The sequence below is a fragment of the Anabrus simplex genome, chromosome 13, assembly GCF_040414725.1.
Source record: "Anabrus simplex isolate iqAnaSimp1 chromosome 13, ASM4041472v1, whole genome shotgun sequence".
Classification (NCBI taxonomy): Eukaryota; Metazoa; Arthropoda; class Insecta; order Orthoptera; family Tettigoniidae; genus Anabrus; species Anabrus simplex.
Window position 1 is genome coordinate 13,529,975 of NC_090277.1, and position 20,946 is coordinate 13,550,920.

At 39.7% G+C, this 20,946-nt stretch overlaps 1 protein-coding gene across 7 annotated transcripts in view; it reads right to left on the bottom strand.

The window, feature by feature from the left end:
- Positions 1-20,946, bottom strand: part of E(bx) (nucleosome-remodeling factor subunit NURF301 E(bx)) — a 464,290-nt gene that overhangs the window by 107,033 nt on the left and 336,311 nt on the right. For all 7 annotated transcript variants that reach the window (XM_068230140.1, XM_068230142.1, XM_068230143.1 and 4 more), the window contains 3 exons: positions 19,890-20,054; positions 8,662-8,917; positions 5,910-6,202 (listed from right to left, as the gene is read on the bottom strand). In XM_068230140.1, coding sequence (XP_068086241.1) covers positions 5,910-6,202; positions 8,662-8,917; positions 19,890-20,054 — 714 coding nt within the window. The remainder of the gene's footprint in view (positions 1-5,909; positions 6,203-8,661; positions 8,918-19,889; positions 20,055-20,946) is intronic.

The following is a 20,946-nucleotide window of genomic DNA, read 5'->3' on the forward strand; positions in this document are numbered from 1 at the left end:
GCCTCAGAGTAGGGTTTGAATAGCTGGAATACTTTGATGATCCAGTGTGGTACGTACCAGTAGTGTCAGAAAATTTATGAACCAGAGGAATGGCATGCTAAAGAAGAGAGAGATCTAACTCCCCAGCTACTTCCCGCCAATATTCAGGCAGGCTGTTACACTTTATACGCAGCAGTAATCCCATCTATCGGAGATAAATGGCAGCAGAATACACAAAGCACATCACAACAAACAATGGTCAATGTAATGCTATTGTTGATCAATTTTATGAGCTTTCTATATTGCAGGCCTTCAGATTTAGTTTTTTCCGACTCTGTGATATTAGAGCACCTAATGTAAAGTGAGTCGTCCTTTCTTTCATGACTCCCTCTTGTTTTATTATTCAGGCGATCGTTCCTTCATGACTTTTTCTCATTCTTATAATAATCTTCACAATTTAATCACCATCACCACTAATATTATTATAGTCGGTACGGTAAAACTGAAGACATAAATAATCAGAACTTTTATTCTCTATAACTTCTGTTATATAGTACTTTTAGATATGACCAATAAGATAGGTAATTAAAAATTAAATTTTTGACACCTTCCCCTAAACTACCATTTCGAACACAGTGAATAAAATTATTTACAGCATAGACTGTAGTTCCTTATTCCCCGACTTTACATGCTGATTTTCACCAAATTCTGTTCACTCATTTTCTCGTACCTCAGCGCTGATATGGAAGGGACACTGGGAGTGAGTTTTCTAATTTCTTTAGTTATTATCCTATTTTAATATAATTCGGTATACTATATGTGTGAGTTATTATATACCATACTACAAAGTTTTATACTCCTATCTTTAATAGCTTTTGAGATATTGATAAAACATTATTCAAATTAAGCAACTTTTCAAAATACCCCATGCACAATACTAAGAAAGTTAGTACAATTATTAAATTACTTTCTGATGTGTTGTTCCTGTACAAATTAATGTAAGCATTCATTTTAACAGTTTTATATTATTTACTGTGATATAGTAAATTTTCTGATACAACTTTTTTTTCTCAAGATAATATTTTTTGAAATTTGAAATTTTTTTCTGAGCTATCCACTTGTTCAACAGCAAAACTACTGCTTGCTGTTGTAGAACATGCATCAAAGGATATACATAAGAATTTACAGCTCATTTGCACTAAAACTGTTGTGCAAGGAAGAAATTCTATCTTCAAAAATAGAAATAGGAGAAAAATGCATTTTTATGAAAACAAGCAGTTTTTACACTATGTCAGCATACCTTATCAACTAGAAATGTCCTGCACCATAAGTAACACCTTTCTTCTTCTTGTTTACAGCCTCATTTTTCAGTTTCTGAACCTCTGTCTTGCGACGGGCTGTTTTTCTCTTTTGAGAGGCTGACCGGGCACTTTTATAAATCCTGCGACTGTCACGTCTCTTCACAATTTCTTGTGTTACATGAGGGACTTTTGCTGAGGACCTGAGTTCAGTTACAGCAGTGCATCCCATATTAAAATCTGCTACAGCATTACAAACAGAAATACTCGGTCTTTTCTGCAAGATGAAAATCTCTTTCGTACATTTCCGCCAGATTAGAGAATGCAAACACTCATTCTGATTTTGTAATGCTCCTCAAACACATCGGGACAATAGCTCATCAGATGCCAGCCTCTGATAGACTGGAATTATTTTTAGTACTAATGGGTCTGATAACTTGATGGACATTTTATCATGGCTCTGTGGCTTTATGCCTTGTGCCATACTTTTATTATAGAAGCACCAGGAATCAGAGCCTTTGGGACATTTGCCATGCTGTGGTTTCATATCTGTTGACATGCAATGACTGAGAGTGGCATATATGGCTCTTTTCATGTCTACTACACTAGGAATATGATTAACAATTGCATTTCTGTAGTAGCTGGTAAGTTTTGTAATGACAGCATTGGTAAGAGCTCCTTTTCCATGACCACCTAGCTGTACTCCTTTTGTCTTCCATGACTGCACTACCTGTCTCAAGCCTGTACCCATTCTCTTTGCAACAGGGTTGATACAATCCTCCTTCTTGAGTGTTACCTCACTACCATAAACATTTTCACTCACAAGATGATTGAAAGTTTTAGTTACCGTCTGAGAGCATTGTAGAATAGCGCATCTTACAATGAGAAATGGAACGCTTCCAAAGAATACCTGCAGCAAACATTTCCATGGCTACAGAAGAACTATCATAATTCTTATTGCATTCCCCACTAGATTTATGTCCTTCAAGCCATATGTGATATTCTGGGGATAGGATACCAAGTTCCAAGGCAGAAATGCTGCACAATGCACAATACTTGGACACAACCTTGTAATCTATCACCAGACTGGTTAACAAATCTATGACTATGCCTATACCATAAGCAGAAGTGTGCCCACGCTTATGCCACGTTCCATCATATGAGACAGAAACATCAATCACAGTCTCACTGTCCAAATTTGACTCAAGAGTTTCATATGCCCTTCGCACAATTGCAGTTGACTGTGACAACACTTTCTCTTTTATAGAGCTACTTTCCTTTGCCAAAGCACACAGATGACTTGTGAATGTCCTAGAGTCCATACCTGACATTCCTAGAGCAGCACAGAATTTTTCCATTCCCCTATGCCCTAAACCTAGGTCCAAAACTGCATCCACAGTGCTCCTATTTATCTGAAATGGAGGCCTCTGTGATGTAGTCTCCGTTTCAACACGAGGACTGGTATATGTTTGTGTTGGACTAAACCCACAATCTGTACATTTCACACACAATTTATGAGCTAGACCATGTCTCTCTCTCAGTTGAACAGTTAGAGAAGATTTACCGCACTCACTACAGTTTAGTTTATTTACCAACTGATCCAAAGCACTAGTATGTACCAAAATGTACTCACCACTACACCTTTGGGTATCATCTTCTCCTCACTTTTAGTAGTAATAACATCCACTCCTTCACTAGTATCACTTACTTCATGAAGGTTAGTTGTGTTTTCATGTAAATCACATTCCCGACTACCTATCCCATTTCGTGATCCCCACTTAGCGGCAGCTCGTTTCATTGCCATTTCCCGTTTCTTCTTATTCCTACTTTTTGGTTTACGCCGATGTGAACTAACGAAATGCATTTCAATAAACACAAAAACACTCGCACAGATAGTAAACAAATGCATGTGTATTCGTCCTGAAACCAGAGCATGAAAACCATGTGTTTATAGCGGAACATCATATATCTAAATCAGTGTTTACCAAGCTCGATAGCTGCAGTCGCTTAAGTGCAGCTGGTATTCAGTATTCGGGTGATAGTAGGTTCGAACCCCACTGTCGGCAGCCCTGAAAATGGTTTTCCGTGGTTTCCAATTTTCACACCAGGCAAATGCTGGGGCTGTACCTTAAGGCCACGGCCACTTCCTTCCCACTCCTAGCCCTATCCTGTCCTCTCGTCGCCATAAGACCTATCTGTGTCGGTGCGACGTAAAGCAACTTGCAAAAAAAAAATCAGTGTTGAATATTTCAGAACTAGAGGGTTATTGATATGTTATTCTTATGGTAACGCATTAGAATATGTAAGGTAAAAATATGCATGTATAAAGCACCATGCATCAAACAAATCCTGAATTGATTTTAAAAATATTGTTTTATTTTAGTATTTATATTCATTACGTAGTACTACTAGTAATAGTTTTCATCAGTGCTACTAGATAGCAGACCAATACAGTCTCCTGACACTCGGCGGGAAGAAATTTGACTTAAATAGCTTGAAAATTAGAGAAAATACACTAGCTGGGCAAATCTATCAGAAGAGGGCGTTTAAAGGTCCACGCACCGGACATTTAAAACCTGTGGTAGACCTTTAAAAATGGTGGAGTGCCGAAAAAAATATCACGAATCGTTCCGCAAAGGTTAGAGGTGTATTTATAATGAAAAATCAGAAAATCGATTTTTCGACAATTTTTAGCTAAAATACACTCCCCGTGTCCCTTAAGTAACAAAAATCCAAATTCATGAATATCTCCGTTATCATAGCTGGTACGGTAAAATTGTATGAGACATAAATGATAGGAAATTTAATAATATGTAAAATAAGTTATGTAGTATTTATCGATAAGGCCAATAATAACAAATATTTGAGAATTAAATTTTAGGCCTTCTCCTAAACTACCATCTCACTCAGCGTGAATAAAATGATTAAATTTTTATGGCCTAGATTGTAACGACTTATTCCCCCACCTATTTTCCCTTCATTAAATTCCCTTCAGCCGTTTTCTCGTGATGAGCGTACATACATATATACAGACAGAGAGAAATTACGGAAAATTAAAAATGTGCATTTCCCCTTGTTACTGTGGTAACGACTGGTACGGAAATTCTGAGCAATGTACAGACAAAACTATTTTATTTATATTGAGATAAATTAAAATTAGTCAGATTTGTTACCAAATGGCTCCTAACATCTCTAGAAAAGTCACTAGTCATTATCATTGAAATTCTGTCATTGAATTACTAAAAAAAACTCCCATATCTACCGACTAGTCTCTAGAATCGACTAGACTGATGTGAACGAACACGAACATAGCACGCGAGAACGAGAGATTGACAATCGTATATGTGTCGCGATATATAGGTTTCAATAAACATTGCACATTTCTCACATTAGTAATCAATATTTCATTTTAAAGCAGCCAATGAGCAAAGGACTTCCGGCCACTGGCATAAAAAAAAAAAACTGAAATGACGGGATTTGAAAACAAATGTTTGAAGTTCACAAAAAAATAAGGGAGAAATAATAGAATAATCGAGAGGTGGGAAAAACTGTCGAAAATCAGGAGTCTCCTGCCTAAATCGGGAAAGCTGGCAGGTATGTAAGTGTATAATTAGAGGATTATGCAATGGAGATATTTACTTCATCATCATTTTACAGTTCCTGTTTCCCGGGTGCTGTTGGCGAGCTTCTTCCACTTTATCTTTTTGAGATACGTTCTGATGTTAAAGACGTCCCCCGATCCATCCAGTGAGTTCTTGGTCTTCCCACTATCCATTTTCCTGTCACATATCTCTCCAAGTTAACATATGCTGTCCTTGTTGGCTCCATCCTCATTACATGCCAAAACCACCTCAATCAGGACATGCTGATTTGATCCAACAATGATGTAACGAGCCCAGCTTCCTGTCTAATCATGTCGTCCTTAACTCGTCCAGTATTGTTTTTTGAATTGTGTACCGCAGGAACTTCATCTCAGATGCCTGATGAGTCGTTCTTAGTGACGGTACAGGTTCCGATACCATAGGTCAGGGCCTCTCAGGGTGTATGTACCAGTGCATTGCGCGGTGCAAAAGACGACTTCGCTTGGTTGACCAGAGTGCAGACCCCTACTCCACGATTTGGAGAAATAGCGCTGTCTCTCTCTTTCCCCACGCCTGTCTCGCTCGCTCCGTCTGTCTCCCTCTTCTTCACTTGCTCCGGAGTGCTCCAAATCCAAGCCGAGTTGAGCCGAGTCGCCCCGAGACTGCGCGCTTGTCCGAGCAGAGCGGGACCGATGCACTGTGCACAGCACCTCTGCTCCTCAGTTTGCACACGTGAGATTTTGGGCGTTTGAGAGGCCCTGCCATAGGTTAAGACTGGTATGTACTTATGGTTTTTATTTTCCTTTTATCCACCTTTATGAACTGGAATCCTGCAGACAGCGGAAAAATTTCCAGTCCCTTGAGTTTCTGCTGACGACAGGTTTTACTGTACAAGAACAATTGGACACAGTGAACAAGAAAACTGTGCAATACCGAAAATAATTCAGTGTGGAGAAGAGGAAGATGTTGTTGACAACATGTGGTGGAGTATGGAAAGGAATCAAATACTGGAGGTCAGAACCTTCTGTCAACTAGCAAACTTTCAGCTTACCTGGGGGGTTTCTGGCTGGCCAACTTGTTGCACCACCACTTTCGGCTGTGGCTTCTTTGGAGAATCGGGCATCCGAGCAGTAGTCGTGGTCGTGACGGCCGTAGAGGGGGCGGGAGCCAGCGACGAGAGATGCTGCGCAACAGCTGGCTGTGGGGATGGCTGAGGCTGTGGCTGGGGTTGAGGCTGGGGTTGAGGTTGTGTTGGTGGAGCCTGGGTAGGCTGTGGAGGAGGTTGAACTGCGAGGTAGATCTTGGTGGGACCCAACACTCCCTGCTTGCCAGTCGTCGCTTGAGCTGGAAGGACAAAAACACTAATTACAAAATGAGACAAACAATTCTCCTCTGAATGGAAATTACTCATAAAAGGAGTAGGAAGTCATATCAACCACACTGGCCAATTAATTCTATATAAAAGTAACATTCCATCAGACTATGAATACTATTTATTACATAATACACACACGTTTCACAGTGTTCTAAGGGATTCTACGAAGCGTTAGATTTTTGGCATCAACATTATAAATGTTAACATTGATGCCTTCACGACCTGTACTTGTGGACACGGTACGGGCTTATGCCGTGTCAAGAAAACGAGGCGAAACTCTCTACATTTAACAGAGAACTTTGCTCTACGTTTATTGTAGAAATCTTCGTCGTGAACAGTCGAGTTTTCTTCTGAAGACGTGGATATTTAGGATGGTAGGGTGGAATGATGATAGTCAATAAGGTGGAAGATAATCAGAATTAATTGAAATCTATTATGGGAAAACATTGTACTGAATTGTGGGATTTGTCTTGAATTAGTCGACCAGTATGAAAATACTATAATCTATTAGCTTCATAGTCCGTATTGATAGTTCAAGTACACGAGTATGTAGGATGAGTTCTCCACCTAATCAAGACTGTCTTTATTTTACAGTGTCAATATTATTTACATAAAAGGACAGTACCGATTTCGACCTGTAAATAGGTCATCTTCAGCTGTTGAAGAACCTGCTTAATAGCGAATGTACAGAATAAATAGTACTAACATTAAAATTAAACAAGAATGGCATTAAAATAAACATGAATGCCACTATTCTAAAAAATACTTAAGGTTAAGATATATACATATGGTACAGTTTTGGGGGTTAGAGGGCTTTTTCCCTGGTAGCATGATTTCTACATATTTCAAAAATTGTATTTGCTGAAGATGGATACAATTCTAAGAGTTTATCAAGAATCACTGACATTCTGGTGTCAAGTTCGAATATCTATGTTAAATACCAATACTATGTTCAACGGTTTTATGAGATGTTTCAAAGTACATTGTTGGGCAGCAAATATGTAGAAATCATAGGGCCAGGATAAAAGCCCTTTAACCCCCAAAACTGTACCATATGTATATATCCTAACCTTAAGTATTTTTTTAGAATAGTGGCATTCATGTTTATTTTAATGGCATTCTTGTTTAATTTTAATTTTAGTAGTATTTATTCTGTACAGTCACTATTAAACAGGTTCTTCAACAGCTGAAGATGACCTATTTCCAAGTCGAAACTGGTACTGTCCTTTTATGTAAATAATATTGACACTGTAAAGTAAAGTATTGATTAGGTGGAGAACTCGTCCTTCATACTTGTGTACAGTATGAAAGTATATTTGGCGTTTTTGTAATACCCATTTCCAATAATATTATCACACAGGCTTTCCTGTGACAGTAACGTGACTCCACTGTCGAGCTGTTGAATGCAGCGACAGCTGCTTAACAGTAGAGAGAAACCGATTTGCGTACATGTTCATAATTTCTTTCACAATTAAACTCTACATATGTAATGTAAGAAACAAGTTGAAATACTGTACAGGTTTTGCATCGGCAGGAATGGCAATTTTAGAACCTAGTGTTTCATGATACAGCAGTGAAGGTTCGAATCGAGTGTCACTTTCAACTGAAACTTCACTATAGCCTGTATTATGCATATGGGCCCTGTTGTCATTACTGCCTATACTGTCTTCATTTGCCTGACTCTAATGGATGAAACTATATTTTTCACTAATGGAACTACCATGAGATTGATTGTACCATGGAATGTTATTGCTACTCTAATAACTTTCTGTCTCAGAAATAAGGTGACCACCATCATTACAACACAGCCCTGATATTGCTACATCTTCAACAGACTCAATGCATTCATTATCGGCACAGAATCCGCAAATAAACTTGGCTCCTGAACATATCCTGCACGGCTGAGGCCATTTTCCTACTCACGATCTTGTACAAAAATACTGGGCACTATTAGCGTGATAGTTGTGGTAGATTTAGAAACTGTAGGCTTCTCGTATTTTGAATCATCTGCTTTGTGCTGCTATCTGTCAGAAAACTGAAAACTACAAGCATAAAGAGCGCTACAGAACTCTCTGGTATTCTAAGAGTTAAAAAAACAAAACAAAGAACAAACACGTTTCCATACAATCAAGAATGAATACAGTCTGCCCTGTTTTGAATGGTCAGAGAGAGAGCAGCCACTGACCATACACCAGCAGTATGCAATCCCCCACTGCTCTAACACAGTCTACCTTCCCTGCGCTGTTCAAGATGATACATTGCGCTCTCCATCATATTGGATGGAAACAGAAAAACGAACTTGACAATGTTTGCTCCTAAATGTCGATGGGTCTGTGTTAGGATCTGAACCCACAACTCATACAAGTACCAATGTAGCTGGCCATCACAATAAGAGGAATGAGCTGTACTAGAAGGAAACCGATCTTACCCTTGAGAAGCTGTTGTTTGACCTGCTGCTGCACCATGGCCAACTGCTGCGGTGTGAATTCTGCCCCCTGGAGCCCTTGCAGGACGATGCGAGGGCCTTGAGGAGTCTGGATTACCTGTGCCGTCACGCACTTTATCACCGTGCCAGGAGGCTGACCAGCCAGTAACGTCTGTTCCACTGAACCTGCATCGCCACCTCCACCACCACCTGCTGCCTGTTGTTGTTGTTGTTGTTGTTGCTGCTGCTGTTGCAGTGCCTACAAATATCAAAAGTTACAAACTAAGACACATTAGTTGCAGTGAAGGAAGGGGATCGCTTTATAATAACAATAGAAGGGGAAATCTAGTAGCAAAACAGATTGATACTGAGGGCGCAGGAGTCATGGAACCAGAATGAACTGAAAGTGGAAAATGCATGATACTTTATCGAGAATCGTCTGCTGGCTTATAAAAGAGCAAAACTGGGGAGTTCTGAGTCATTCAAGAGCGAATCAATCAGACGGAGTTCTCCACAGCATTCAAGTTGAATTCTTGTGCTTAGCTGTGTTGCTCTGGAGATGACACTGCACTGTTGGAGAGCAGTAGTTTGACACACTGCGGGGTCGGCTGAGTTCGTGAAACTGCGATGGACTGCCACTCTTGATAGTGAACGATGTGTTCCACTGTTGTGCCAGAGCCGAGGAGGACGCAGATCTGTCCTGCAATGCCATTCAGATGGGGTGTCGATCTTCTTCTCGGAGGATGGTCTGGGTAGTGTGACCAGACCCATCTCGTCATGTTCTACAGCCTTCTGTGAACCATTCTGTACACACCCGTTGAACTGCCGACACACTTCGTCCCACACAAGCTGCAATTTACGTACGGTTCTCACATACATCTGCTTGAGTCGCACTGATCCATTACATTAAGTTTATAGTGACTAGAGCCACAGGCACATTTTACCAGTCGGTGGTGGTGTGCCGAGATACTGATGTGGACCTTGAACCTGAGGGCCAACACGGTTCAAATGCTAATCACTTCTTCAGAACATACTGATGCACATGTCCTGTGAATATGAACTTCCTATCTCTAGTCTTTCAAGATGTTCTGGTTTTTATAAACATGAGTGTATCATGCACCAAAAATGTTCACACTTATTTTTTGTCAAAAAAGTGCAAATTATATGCAAGCAAATAGGGTAAGTAAATAATTAATAATGTTATTGATTTTTCATGTCCTACTAACTACTTTCTGCGGTTTCAGGAGATTTCGAGGTGTTGGAATTTGTCCTGCAAGAGTCTTTTTACGTGGCAGTACATCTACTGGCCCAAGACTGACTTATTTGAGCAGCTTCAAAAACCACAGGACTGAGCCAGGATCGAACCTGCCAAGGTCAGGGCTCCACCATCTGAGCTACTAGCCCTACCTATTGCTTATTTAAAGTCTCACAAAGTGCAGCTCTTCTTTCAATGCACTATATTGTAACAGAGTAATAATAAGGTTATTTGGTTCAAGCCCCAATAACTACTTTTATGGTTTTCGGAGACATTGAGACGCCGGAATTTAGATCCGCGCAGGAGTATTTTTATGTGCCAGTAAATCTACTGACACAAGGCTGACATATCTGAGCACCTTCAAATACCACCGGACTGAGCCAGGATCGTACCTGCCAAGCTGGGGTCAGAAGGCCAGCGCCTCAACCATCTGAGCCACTCAGCCCGGCAGTAACAGAGTGAGGTGAGTGCTTTAAATAGGGGAAACTGAGATGGGAATGACAGCTTAGCAAAATCACAAGCAAGGAATGCAAGGAAACACAAAGGTGTCAGCAAAAAACAATTCAACTGTTCAAGTCAGATGGTTTAGATTGTTAAGGCGTCACACCACGGTTGGCCGGTTCGAGTCCCATCACCATCAGAATTTTGGCCGGCATGGTAAGAGAGGTAGTAGTATACAATTTCCAATCATTAGATTGTGTGCCTAAAGTCTGGGTTGGCGACATTAAGCTTTGAGCAGACCCCTTGGTGCTGGCTCTAGGTTTCACCCTCTCCTTTCCTACTGTCATGCTCAAGTCATTCATTTCATCTCATGAACTCCTCTGATGAGGTTGATATCAGGAAGGGCATCTGGTTGTAAAAACGCAGTTGATACCCGACCCCGTACAGCAACGGGACTGTGTTGGACATACAAGTCAGTCAGACAGACGGACAGGACAGGTCCGTGGGAGAAAAGACGATGACGACAATCTCCAAACACGGGCTCTCTAGTCAATCCCATTTCTTCCACATCACCGCATTCAAAGCTATAAAAACACATCAAATTAGAAAACAGCAATTCAATATCGAATTCTTTGGAAGCCATTTCCAAAATACAATCAACTGAAATAAAGGAGGAAACTATAATGGTAGCATATGATGTGACCAACATGTATTCCAACATTCCTATCAAAAAGACTATAGACTTAATAGAAGAAAAATAAAGAACCAAGACATACTAAGTCACATAGAAATTAATGAAATGATAAATTTATTAACTCTAATATTAGAAAATAATTACTTTACTTTCAATGGGAAGTACTACCAGCAAAACGCAGGTTTACCAATGGGGGGGGTCCACTATTGGGTTTCTTAGCCAATATTTATTTAAATAACCTTGAGAAAACCATCTTGGACAGATATCAGAAAGAAATAAAATTATGGGTCCGTTATGTTGACGACACGGTAGTATTTTTAAATGGAGACCTCATTACTCCCGAAATACTTCTGGCTTGTTTAAATTTACTTGACAGCAACATCAAATTCACTATGAAGAAAGAAAACGATAAAAAATTTAATTTCTTGGACCTCACATTAACAAAAACCAACAATAGGATAGATTTCGATATTTTTAGGAAACCCACACAGTCCATCACCACCATCAACAAAAACTCCAACCACCCAGGAACTCACAAACAAGCAGCTTACAACAGCTATATTAATCGATTATTAAAACTTCCTCTGATTAATGAAAACAAACTGAAAGAAATTAGAATAATAAAACAAATTGCTAAACCAAATGGCTACAACCCAGAAATGATGGACAATATTATACGTAATAAAGAAAACTGAGAAAAAAAGAAAAACCATGAGAAAAGAAAGAAAATCTCTGAACGTAGTCAATTTGTAACATTCACTTCACAAATAAAGATATTTATAAAATCCTCCTTATCAATACAAATCAACTCATCTGTTTACAACCGTCAATACGGAATGAGATTTACAACTTGGAATTTGTAACATTTACATATTTTGGAAATCAAGTTTTTAAATCGCGAATATATTTAAGAAATTGCAACTCAAAACAGCATTTAGAACTAGAAATATAAAATATCAGAAAAACACACACACACACACACACACACACACACACACACACACACACACACACACACACACACACACACACACACACACACACACACACACACACACACACACACACACACACACACACACACACACACACACACACACACACACACACACACACACACACACACACACACACACACACACACACACACACACACACACACACACACACACACACACACACACACACACACACACACACACACACACACACACACACACACACACACACACACACACACACACACACACACACACACACACACACACACACACACACACACACACACACACACACACGCACGCACGCAAATATGCACATAGTATCAATAAAAAAGATATATATATACAAATTCGGAAATATATATATGCTCACTTGTGATGACTGTAAAATATTTTATATAGGAAGAACTAAGCGAACCTTAAATCAAAGATATGAAGAATATTTCAAGGCAATAAAGTACAACAGATATTCAGCTTTGCAGAACACATTTGTAACAATAACCACAGCATTTTAGGGATCGAAAAGGATATGAAATTAATTTTTAAGGGTAATTATGGATTTGAATTAAATACCCGTGAAAACATTGAGATATTTTTGGCGCAGACAAGGGATCCAGTTAAAATTTAAAATAAAACAATCGCAAGCAACATTTTGTTTACAATCTTGAGTTGACGTAACATCACGTGCTTGCAGCGCGTTTCCGTACTTAAAGCTGAACGTTTGTTAGTATTTGACCAACAACATTTAATGTCAACAGGACTAAATTCTAAACTCATTTTAACTAATTTTGACGACACACACATGTGGAATTAAATTTAAATTCTAACACTGACGATGGACCTTAGTGTCCAAAAACCGGTTGTGTTTAAAAAAAGGGTGTGCTGATACGACGTATATGATTAATAATAATAATAAAGAAGAATACAGGCACTGCAAGAAGGAGTGTTCCATGGTTCAAGAAGAGAAAAAGAAATGCTGGCAAAAATTCACTGAATCTCTGCACGAAGATACAACCAGTAGCAAAAAGGTCTTATTCCAGTGGGTTAAAAAGAAGAAACACCCAGGTGAAGGTGCTTCATTTTTAATGAACAGGAGGAAGTGATGACACAGAAGCAGGATATATTGCAGAGATGGGGAAAATACTTTGAACAGTTTCACAACATGCAAAATACCTTGGTACAAGGAGAAATCAAAGAACCCGATTTAGTGCAGATGGAAGATAAGGAAAACAAGGTGTCCATAGCAGAGATCGAGTGGCCTACTAAAAGAATGAAACGAGGCAAGGCAGCTGGAACTGACGAGGTCACCATAGAAATGATAATAGCAGCAGGAGCAGTTGGTCTTCAGTGGTTGTATAGACTCTTCAGAGTGATATGGAGAGAAAAGACTGTTCCAAATAAGTGGACGGAAGTGGTCATTATAGCAATTTTCAAGAAAGGAGACAGGAAGCAATGTGAAAATTACAGAGGAGTGACACTGATACCTCATACAGCTAAGTTCCTTGAAAGAATCTTGGAAGAGACAGAGTAGAGGGAAAATTGGCAGAACACCAGTATGTATTCAGAAGAGGCAGGTCCACATTTGACCCAATATTTACATTGCATCAAATGATGGAAAGGTATTGGGAATATGGAAAGGACATGGTAGTAACGTTTCCAGATATTGAAAAGGCATATGACAGTGTCCCAAGGAATTTGGTATGGAAAACATTGACAGAGGCACAGATTGGGAATGAAACAATGCAGATGGTAATCGCATTGTATCAAACTTGCGAAAGCTCTGTTAGAACCAAAGTGGGTCAAACTGAATGGTTCAGAGTTGAGACAGCCTAAGACAGAGAAGTGTATTGTCTCCCTTACTCTTCATTATCATCATGAATAGAATTCTACATAATATCAGGGAGAAGATGATGGACAAGCAAATACAGTCTATGCTCATTGCTGATGACATTGTAGTTTGTGGAGATAATGAAGAGGAAGTACAGACACAAGTTGATCTATGGAATGAGGAGATAAGAAATTTTGGAATGAAGATTAGTACTGCGAAAAGTAAGACTTTGATTATGACAAGAGGTAACAGAAAATCCAGGGGAGTGATAAAAATAGGAAATGAACCTCTTGAAGTAGTGAAAATTTTTTAATATTTGGGCAGCGTGATATCACAAGATGGAAATTTGGATGGAGAAATTGATTTAAGAATACAGCAGTCTGCAAGTTTCTACCAGTGTGTGAGAGACATTGTATGGAACAAAGATGAGCCAATGAAGTGCAAGAAGGTTTTATACTCGTCCTATTATAAACCTATACTGACCTATGCTTCAGCAGCCTGGACGTTAACTAAGTGGAACCAAAGTAAGATACAAGAAGCTGAAATGAGGTTCTTGAGGAGCATACAGGGAAAGATGAGATAGAATACAAAATGAGGAAATAAGCAGAAGCGTGGGAGTGTGTAAACTTCAAGAAGGGATTGATGTAGCAAAGCTAAAATGGTTTGGACACATGATGAGAATGTCAGGAGAGAGAATACCAATGAGAACATTCATGGATACAGAGACTGGAAAGAGGCCTAGGGGATGTCCTAGAAGGAGATGGAGGAGCTCTGTTGTGGACTGTATTGCAAACAGACGAGTCGATAGCAATAAAGTACTAGAAGAGGAATAGTGGAAAGATCGAGTAAGGTGGAGGGCTTTGGTACACTACCCTACCCAGAGAGAATATGGAAAAGGGAATGGATGAAGAAGAAGAAGAAGAAGAAGAATGTGTAACAACGTACCCTACATAAATTAGGCCTACTGTACGCACACATACAGAGATGCCAAGATGCCAACCTTCGAGTAAGGCAAATCATAATGCAACCGTTAGGGCACGGGGGGGGGGGGGGGGGGACCGTAAATCCCCCCCCCCCGATCTTACTAAATTACATATAATTGAAAATCAATTAACATACAATTCAACCAGATGTAACATATTCAATGACTGGCATATAAAGAGTGTACGATTCTAACCTGCTAAAGAAACGTGATCTGCAGTAGATATCTGAGTGGAGATTGAAAGATCATTTCTTTTGTCGAGTGGTGTAGTTGCTCCTTTAGCAGCTTGTTGTTCCTGTTTGGTAAACGTACACTGGTGACATGCTTTTAACAGTTCGGAGTTCATATTAGCACGGAACTGTCTTGTTCTTCATCATGCGTATCTGAAAAATCGCAGCTACACACACTAAAAAACACGTGTGAATGAGATTTTGAGGAACGCAGTAAACAGGGCCATTCTTTCGAGTATTCCTCCCTAAATTTTTGAACAATTTTTCATTTATTACTAATGTCACTAGTCACGGTAACGTAATCACACGCATTTTCCTGCAATAGAAATCGCTTCATTATTTCAAACCTTTCACATTTCGTAACACACGATTAGCATATATCCTAAATTTGGCAACCAAAATCGCAACAAATACTTTTTCAACAGTCACGCACACAGTATTCACAATTAAACGGAGTTTGTCACCACTTTGCCGCCAAAACAAACACAAAAGAACCTCACACTTGCATGGAAGTCTGATCATGCGACGAACAAAGACAACAAATCCGCAAGATATACCACTTCACAGGTGCCTATATTTCCGGTACTGGAAGCCCACACTGCGTTCGGCGCGTGAAAACTCGAAATATTCTCAAACTGAGAAATCCGAAAATAATATTCTGAGAATTCAAGCTGTAATGGCATTCCTTGTGCATCCTTTTGAACACTTCAGACACTTAGATTTTAAAATCAACAAACAATCGTAATTTGTGGTGTGTGATTCGTAAAGGCGTAATTATGATGGGTGATTCGTAATTATTACGATTGAATCGTAATAGTTGGCATCTCTGCACATAGTGGCTTGCAGGACATTAACCCGTATACTGGGGAGCGCGACTTAAGTCGCTCGAGGAAATAACCAGCCAGGTGGGGAGAGCGACTTCAGTCGTACGCTGCTTTTTTATTTTTTTCCTCGACTCTCAGCTTAGCCAGAGTTATGAAATTCAGTCCTCGTTATCTGCATGCCCCTGTCATCAAATGGTATTTTTAGTAAGTACTTCCGCTTAAAAGAAACAGATCAGAGAGAGCTGTATATCATTCAACATAATTCGCTTCCGTGCAAAAGCGCGCTATGTGTTCGCCTCGTACGGGAACTAGGCTAATCAGCTGCGTCCTTGCTATGTGCTTACTCGAATGCTTCAGTGTTTTATGGGACTGGGAACTGTATAGTATATGAGTGTAAAAAGGAGTACTGTAATTTCGGGGAGGAGTGAATTTGAACTTATAGATGCGTTGCACTTCTGTTGTTTCATGAGAGTACTTTTCAGTCATAATTATGTCTTCTAAACGACATCAAGTTGAAGAATTACGTGATGACAGCTTGCGTTCACTTGTACATGAAATGTTGGAGTTTAGCGACGAGGACGATGACTTCAGTGACTTCCATTCAGATAGTGAAGATAATTCGTTCTCTGGAGAAGGAGGCACATGTGGTACAGGACAGCATTCTGGTGCTATCACAGCGAATGGTCGCGGGTTCGAAAGTAACACCTCGGGTGACGACAGTGACGATGGAGAGATACAGGAAGATTCAAACTGCAGTGATATGTCAGGGCCTATTACGTGGGTAGAAGATGGACAGAAAAGAAGTAGATTTCTAGCAAAGTTCATTCCTGGAATAAAAGGACAGTTTATGGAAGTAAAGACTCCAGAGGATATTTACGAACTGTTTGTGGACGATACTATCTGTCAGTATATTGCTGAGCAAACTAATATTTATGCGCAACAGAAAATTCGTGGGAAAACACTGGTACACAAAATGAAACGGAGGAGTAGGGAAAAAGACTGGATACCTACAAATAAGGATGAAATAAAACGTTTATTCGGACTTTTGCTTCTTCAAGGGATTATCCACAAACCTACATTGGGGCATTATTTTTCTCGTAACAAGTTACTGGCCACGCCCATATTTTACGAGACCATGACGGAAAAGAGGTTTTTACTTCTCTTGAAATTTCTCCATTTTTCAGACAATGAAGCCTACGATGGTCAGATGCCTCCTAAACTATACAAGGTAAAGCCAGTCTTCGATCACTTTGTGAAAATGTTTCAACAGGCTTACATCCCGGATGACCAGCTATCCATAGACGAAAGCCTTCTCCTATGGAAAGGTCGCCTTGGTTGGAAGGTATACATTCCAAAGAAAAGGTCCCGGTTCGGAATGGAATCTTACAAAATTTGCGAAGCGAAAACGGGTTACGTGTGGAATATGTTGTGGTACACGGGAAAATCAACAGAACTCAAGAGTGAAGTCCATGGCATTGATCTATCACAGTCTTCCAAGCCGACGAGAATTGTGTGTACTCTGGCAGATAATCTACTGAAACAAGGATATCTGATAGGAATGGACAACTACTATAGCAGCCCTGAATTATACGACCTGCTAAATGACCTCGATACTGACGCAGTGGGTACAGTAAGAACCAACCGGAAAAATCTCCCTAAGGAACTTATGAGTAAAAAGCTGAAGAAAGGAGAGGTAACGGCTGCTTATCGAAAGAAACTCATGGTTCTAAAATGGAAGGACAAGAGAGATGTTTGCATGCTCAGTAGTATCCACGATGCTGAAATGCGAACTGTCCCTATCAGGGGAAAGGACGAAACCAAAGAGAAACCTGTAGTTTGCATAGACTACAATGATTCTATGGGGGGAGTTGACCTTTCCGATCAGTACGTCATTACGTACTCCACAGCAAGGAAGCGAATGAAGAAATATTACCAGAAAATTTTCCGGCATCTTCTGGACCTCGTGGTATTCAATTCATTCATCATTTTCCGGCAACATGGAGGAAAATGCAATCACCTGCAGTTCAGAATTCACCTTATCGATAAAATCCTCGAAAAGTACACAGGTTCAACCCCCGCTGAAGCAATGCCTGTCCTTTCAGTTAGACCACTTCCCGCTGCTCCCACAGAAAGATTCAGCGGTAGGCATTTTCCTGATGTGAATCCACCATCGGGAAGAAGGCAGCATGGTGTGAAGAGGTGCGTGGTGTGTCTGGCGAAAAGAGAGAGACGTGAAACAATCTACAGGTGCAGTGACTGCGACGTCGCTCTCTGTGCAGCTCCGTGTTTCCGTGCTTATCACATGCAAGATGTGTAAAAACAGTGCGTGGGATGTAAACTGTGTGACTAGTGTAAATAATATAATTAGTGAAATCAGTCCTGATGTGTAAATTCATTTCTATAAAGAAGTAATTATTGGGAGAAGACGATTAGAACCAGGCTACCACTGTAAGTACTTACTCTCAACTTATTACTGCGATTGCAAACACAGAATGAAATGTATTTCTCTCAACTGCTGTATTTATTTCAGAAATTGTAGATTAGTTAATGATAAAGTGTATTTGCAATGTATAGGCTTTTAATTTTCCTGAAATTAATATGAAAATATAGATATTCCGAAAAGAAATTTATATTTGTAATATACAGAAGTTAGTACGAGACTTAGGCCGTTTTTGCTCCAAAACTATAATACCCACAAATATTAACAAATAGGCAAAAAATTACTTTCTATATCAGAATTAGGATATACGTAGCATTTTATTATCAAGTATATCAAAATTTGGAAGGTTTCTTGAATTTATTTGATTATTTTTCGAGTTACGAAAATTCGTCCCCACCAGAACGGAGTTACCGTATCGCGCGCTCCCCAGTTAACGGGTTAAGTTATAGAGAAGAAGAGAGCTAGATAGTTTATAAATGATGAAAAATTAAAGTTTATTGAGAAAGCAGATATTAATCCCCACATGAAATGTGTGTAAATCGCCCAGATGTTAGACTTTAAACATACGGGAATTGTAAGCGAAGTGTGTAGTTTGCGTTTCTAAGAACGCTTTTTATTGATGTTTTACTATGTTGGTGCTCTTAAAATGTATTATTTCTTTATTTATTCCATTAATTATAATTGTAAACACTTGTTTTTCTAGCACATTCCCTCTTCAAGACTATTTTTTTCAGTCCCCACAAAAATGTCCTAACCACTTTTGGCTGTACTGTGTTCTGTATTCAGCCTGTTATTGGCATATGCAGCAGGTACATGGACAACAGCTTTCCTAGAGGTATCGAAGATATAATCAGAAACAAATATATTACAAAAGACAAAACTATAGGACAAGATAGAAACAAGCAAAATAAAATGGGTGCACATATGAAGACCGAGATTTGACAGAGAAACCAACAGGAAAGAGACCACAAGAGGTGCACGGATATAGTGGAGGGGAGTAGAGATACGAGACTAGGAAAGACGGATGAAATATTGGAAGCAGGAAGAGAATGGCAGAGAGACGAACGAGTGAGGTCCGTTTCATAATCTGACCCAGGAGAGAAGTGGAAAATAATTTAGGTTAAATTAAGCTAAATTTTTCTTTGCTATGAAACAGATTTCAGAAATATCAACTCATTAGAGATGTGGTGCTTCACATCCCTTGGACTGCATTTCAAACCAATGAGCTGAGAATAAGGCCACTGGCAGTTTCCCAACAAAGTCTTTCCAATTCTTTGGTCGCAACATAAGATAAGGGAATGTGGACACTGGACATAAAACCATAACATCCCTCACATAAGCAAGCCATCTGGTAGAAGATGGTTAAAAAGCGGAAACTTATACGGAGAGAAATCTCACCAGTGCCATTTACCTTTAGCGCTGAGAGAATGATGTGATGAAGAAGATACAACAGCATCAATTGCATGATATTTTAGGGAGCCATGGTTCAACATACATGACCCTTCACCTAGAAAGTGAACAATTATTTCTCCTTACCGCTGTTCCCTGATTGTCTGTGGTGGTGGCGGCTGGCACCGATTCTTGAGTGGGTGTCAGGTCCGGTATGGAAGCAAGCTGAGAAGGTTTTGTTGGTGATAGAAGGTTTGGCAAGGAACTCGGCTGAGTTGCTTCGACGGCATTCTGGTGCGAGCTCATAGGTTGCTGAAAGTACCATAAAAATTATACTGATTAGAGAAGCCTCCAAAGATTAAAATACATTAAACATGGAGGCAAAAGCTGCAAGTGGAAGTACAGGAATGAACATAATGTTGCTAATGTGTAAAGACAATTTAATGTAGTAACTACGAAGACTGGAAAAAGGAATGAGAACAGGCCTGGAAAAGAGCAAAACGTTTGTGATAAAACAATAACAACAACAACAACAACTCAAAAATATCAGAATATGAGGTTGGGTGGGTAAGATACATACATGCGCGCCACTACCCCAAAAACAAATGTACATTAACGGGTTCTATCTCTGTAACCATTCGGAATAGGGCATATGTCCATATGAAGCTTTTTGCTTCAAATGATCGTTTCTGTCACATCCCTGAATATCGACCATTCCTCCCGGGACACGCTGTATGTGCAAATATACAGAACGATACATAACTTCAACACAGATATCTCTTTCATTAACTTCAGAAAGGTTTATGATTCACTAGATAGGCAGTCTAACTTTACCAGAATTAGGATAGATAAAAATCAGTGGCATATGCTGGGGTCAAGACGTGGGCTACCACTAGACTTAGGTTACCCCGTTTTTGATGGTTGGTTTAGTGAACATCAAGCCTTAAGCGTTCTGAGCTGCAGCCAATAGCCAACAAAGTAGCCTGCTGTATTGTCAGTGCTGTTTCACAAGCTACTGCCCTGGCCTCTGCTACTGTCAATAATAAACACCTGATCACTGGAGATAGTAGCCTAAGGTCTAGCAAATTAAAGACCGGCTTGCCTTTGGTCCAATGGGCCTGGTTCAATTCTCAGAATCAACCCCCTCTACTCCAGTTGTACCCATCGTTCACTGGTTTATTAGCTTTCTTCTCGGGAAATTAGT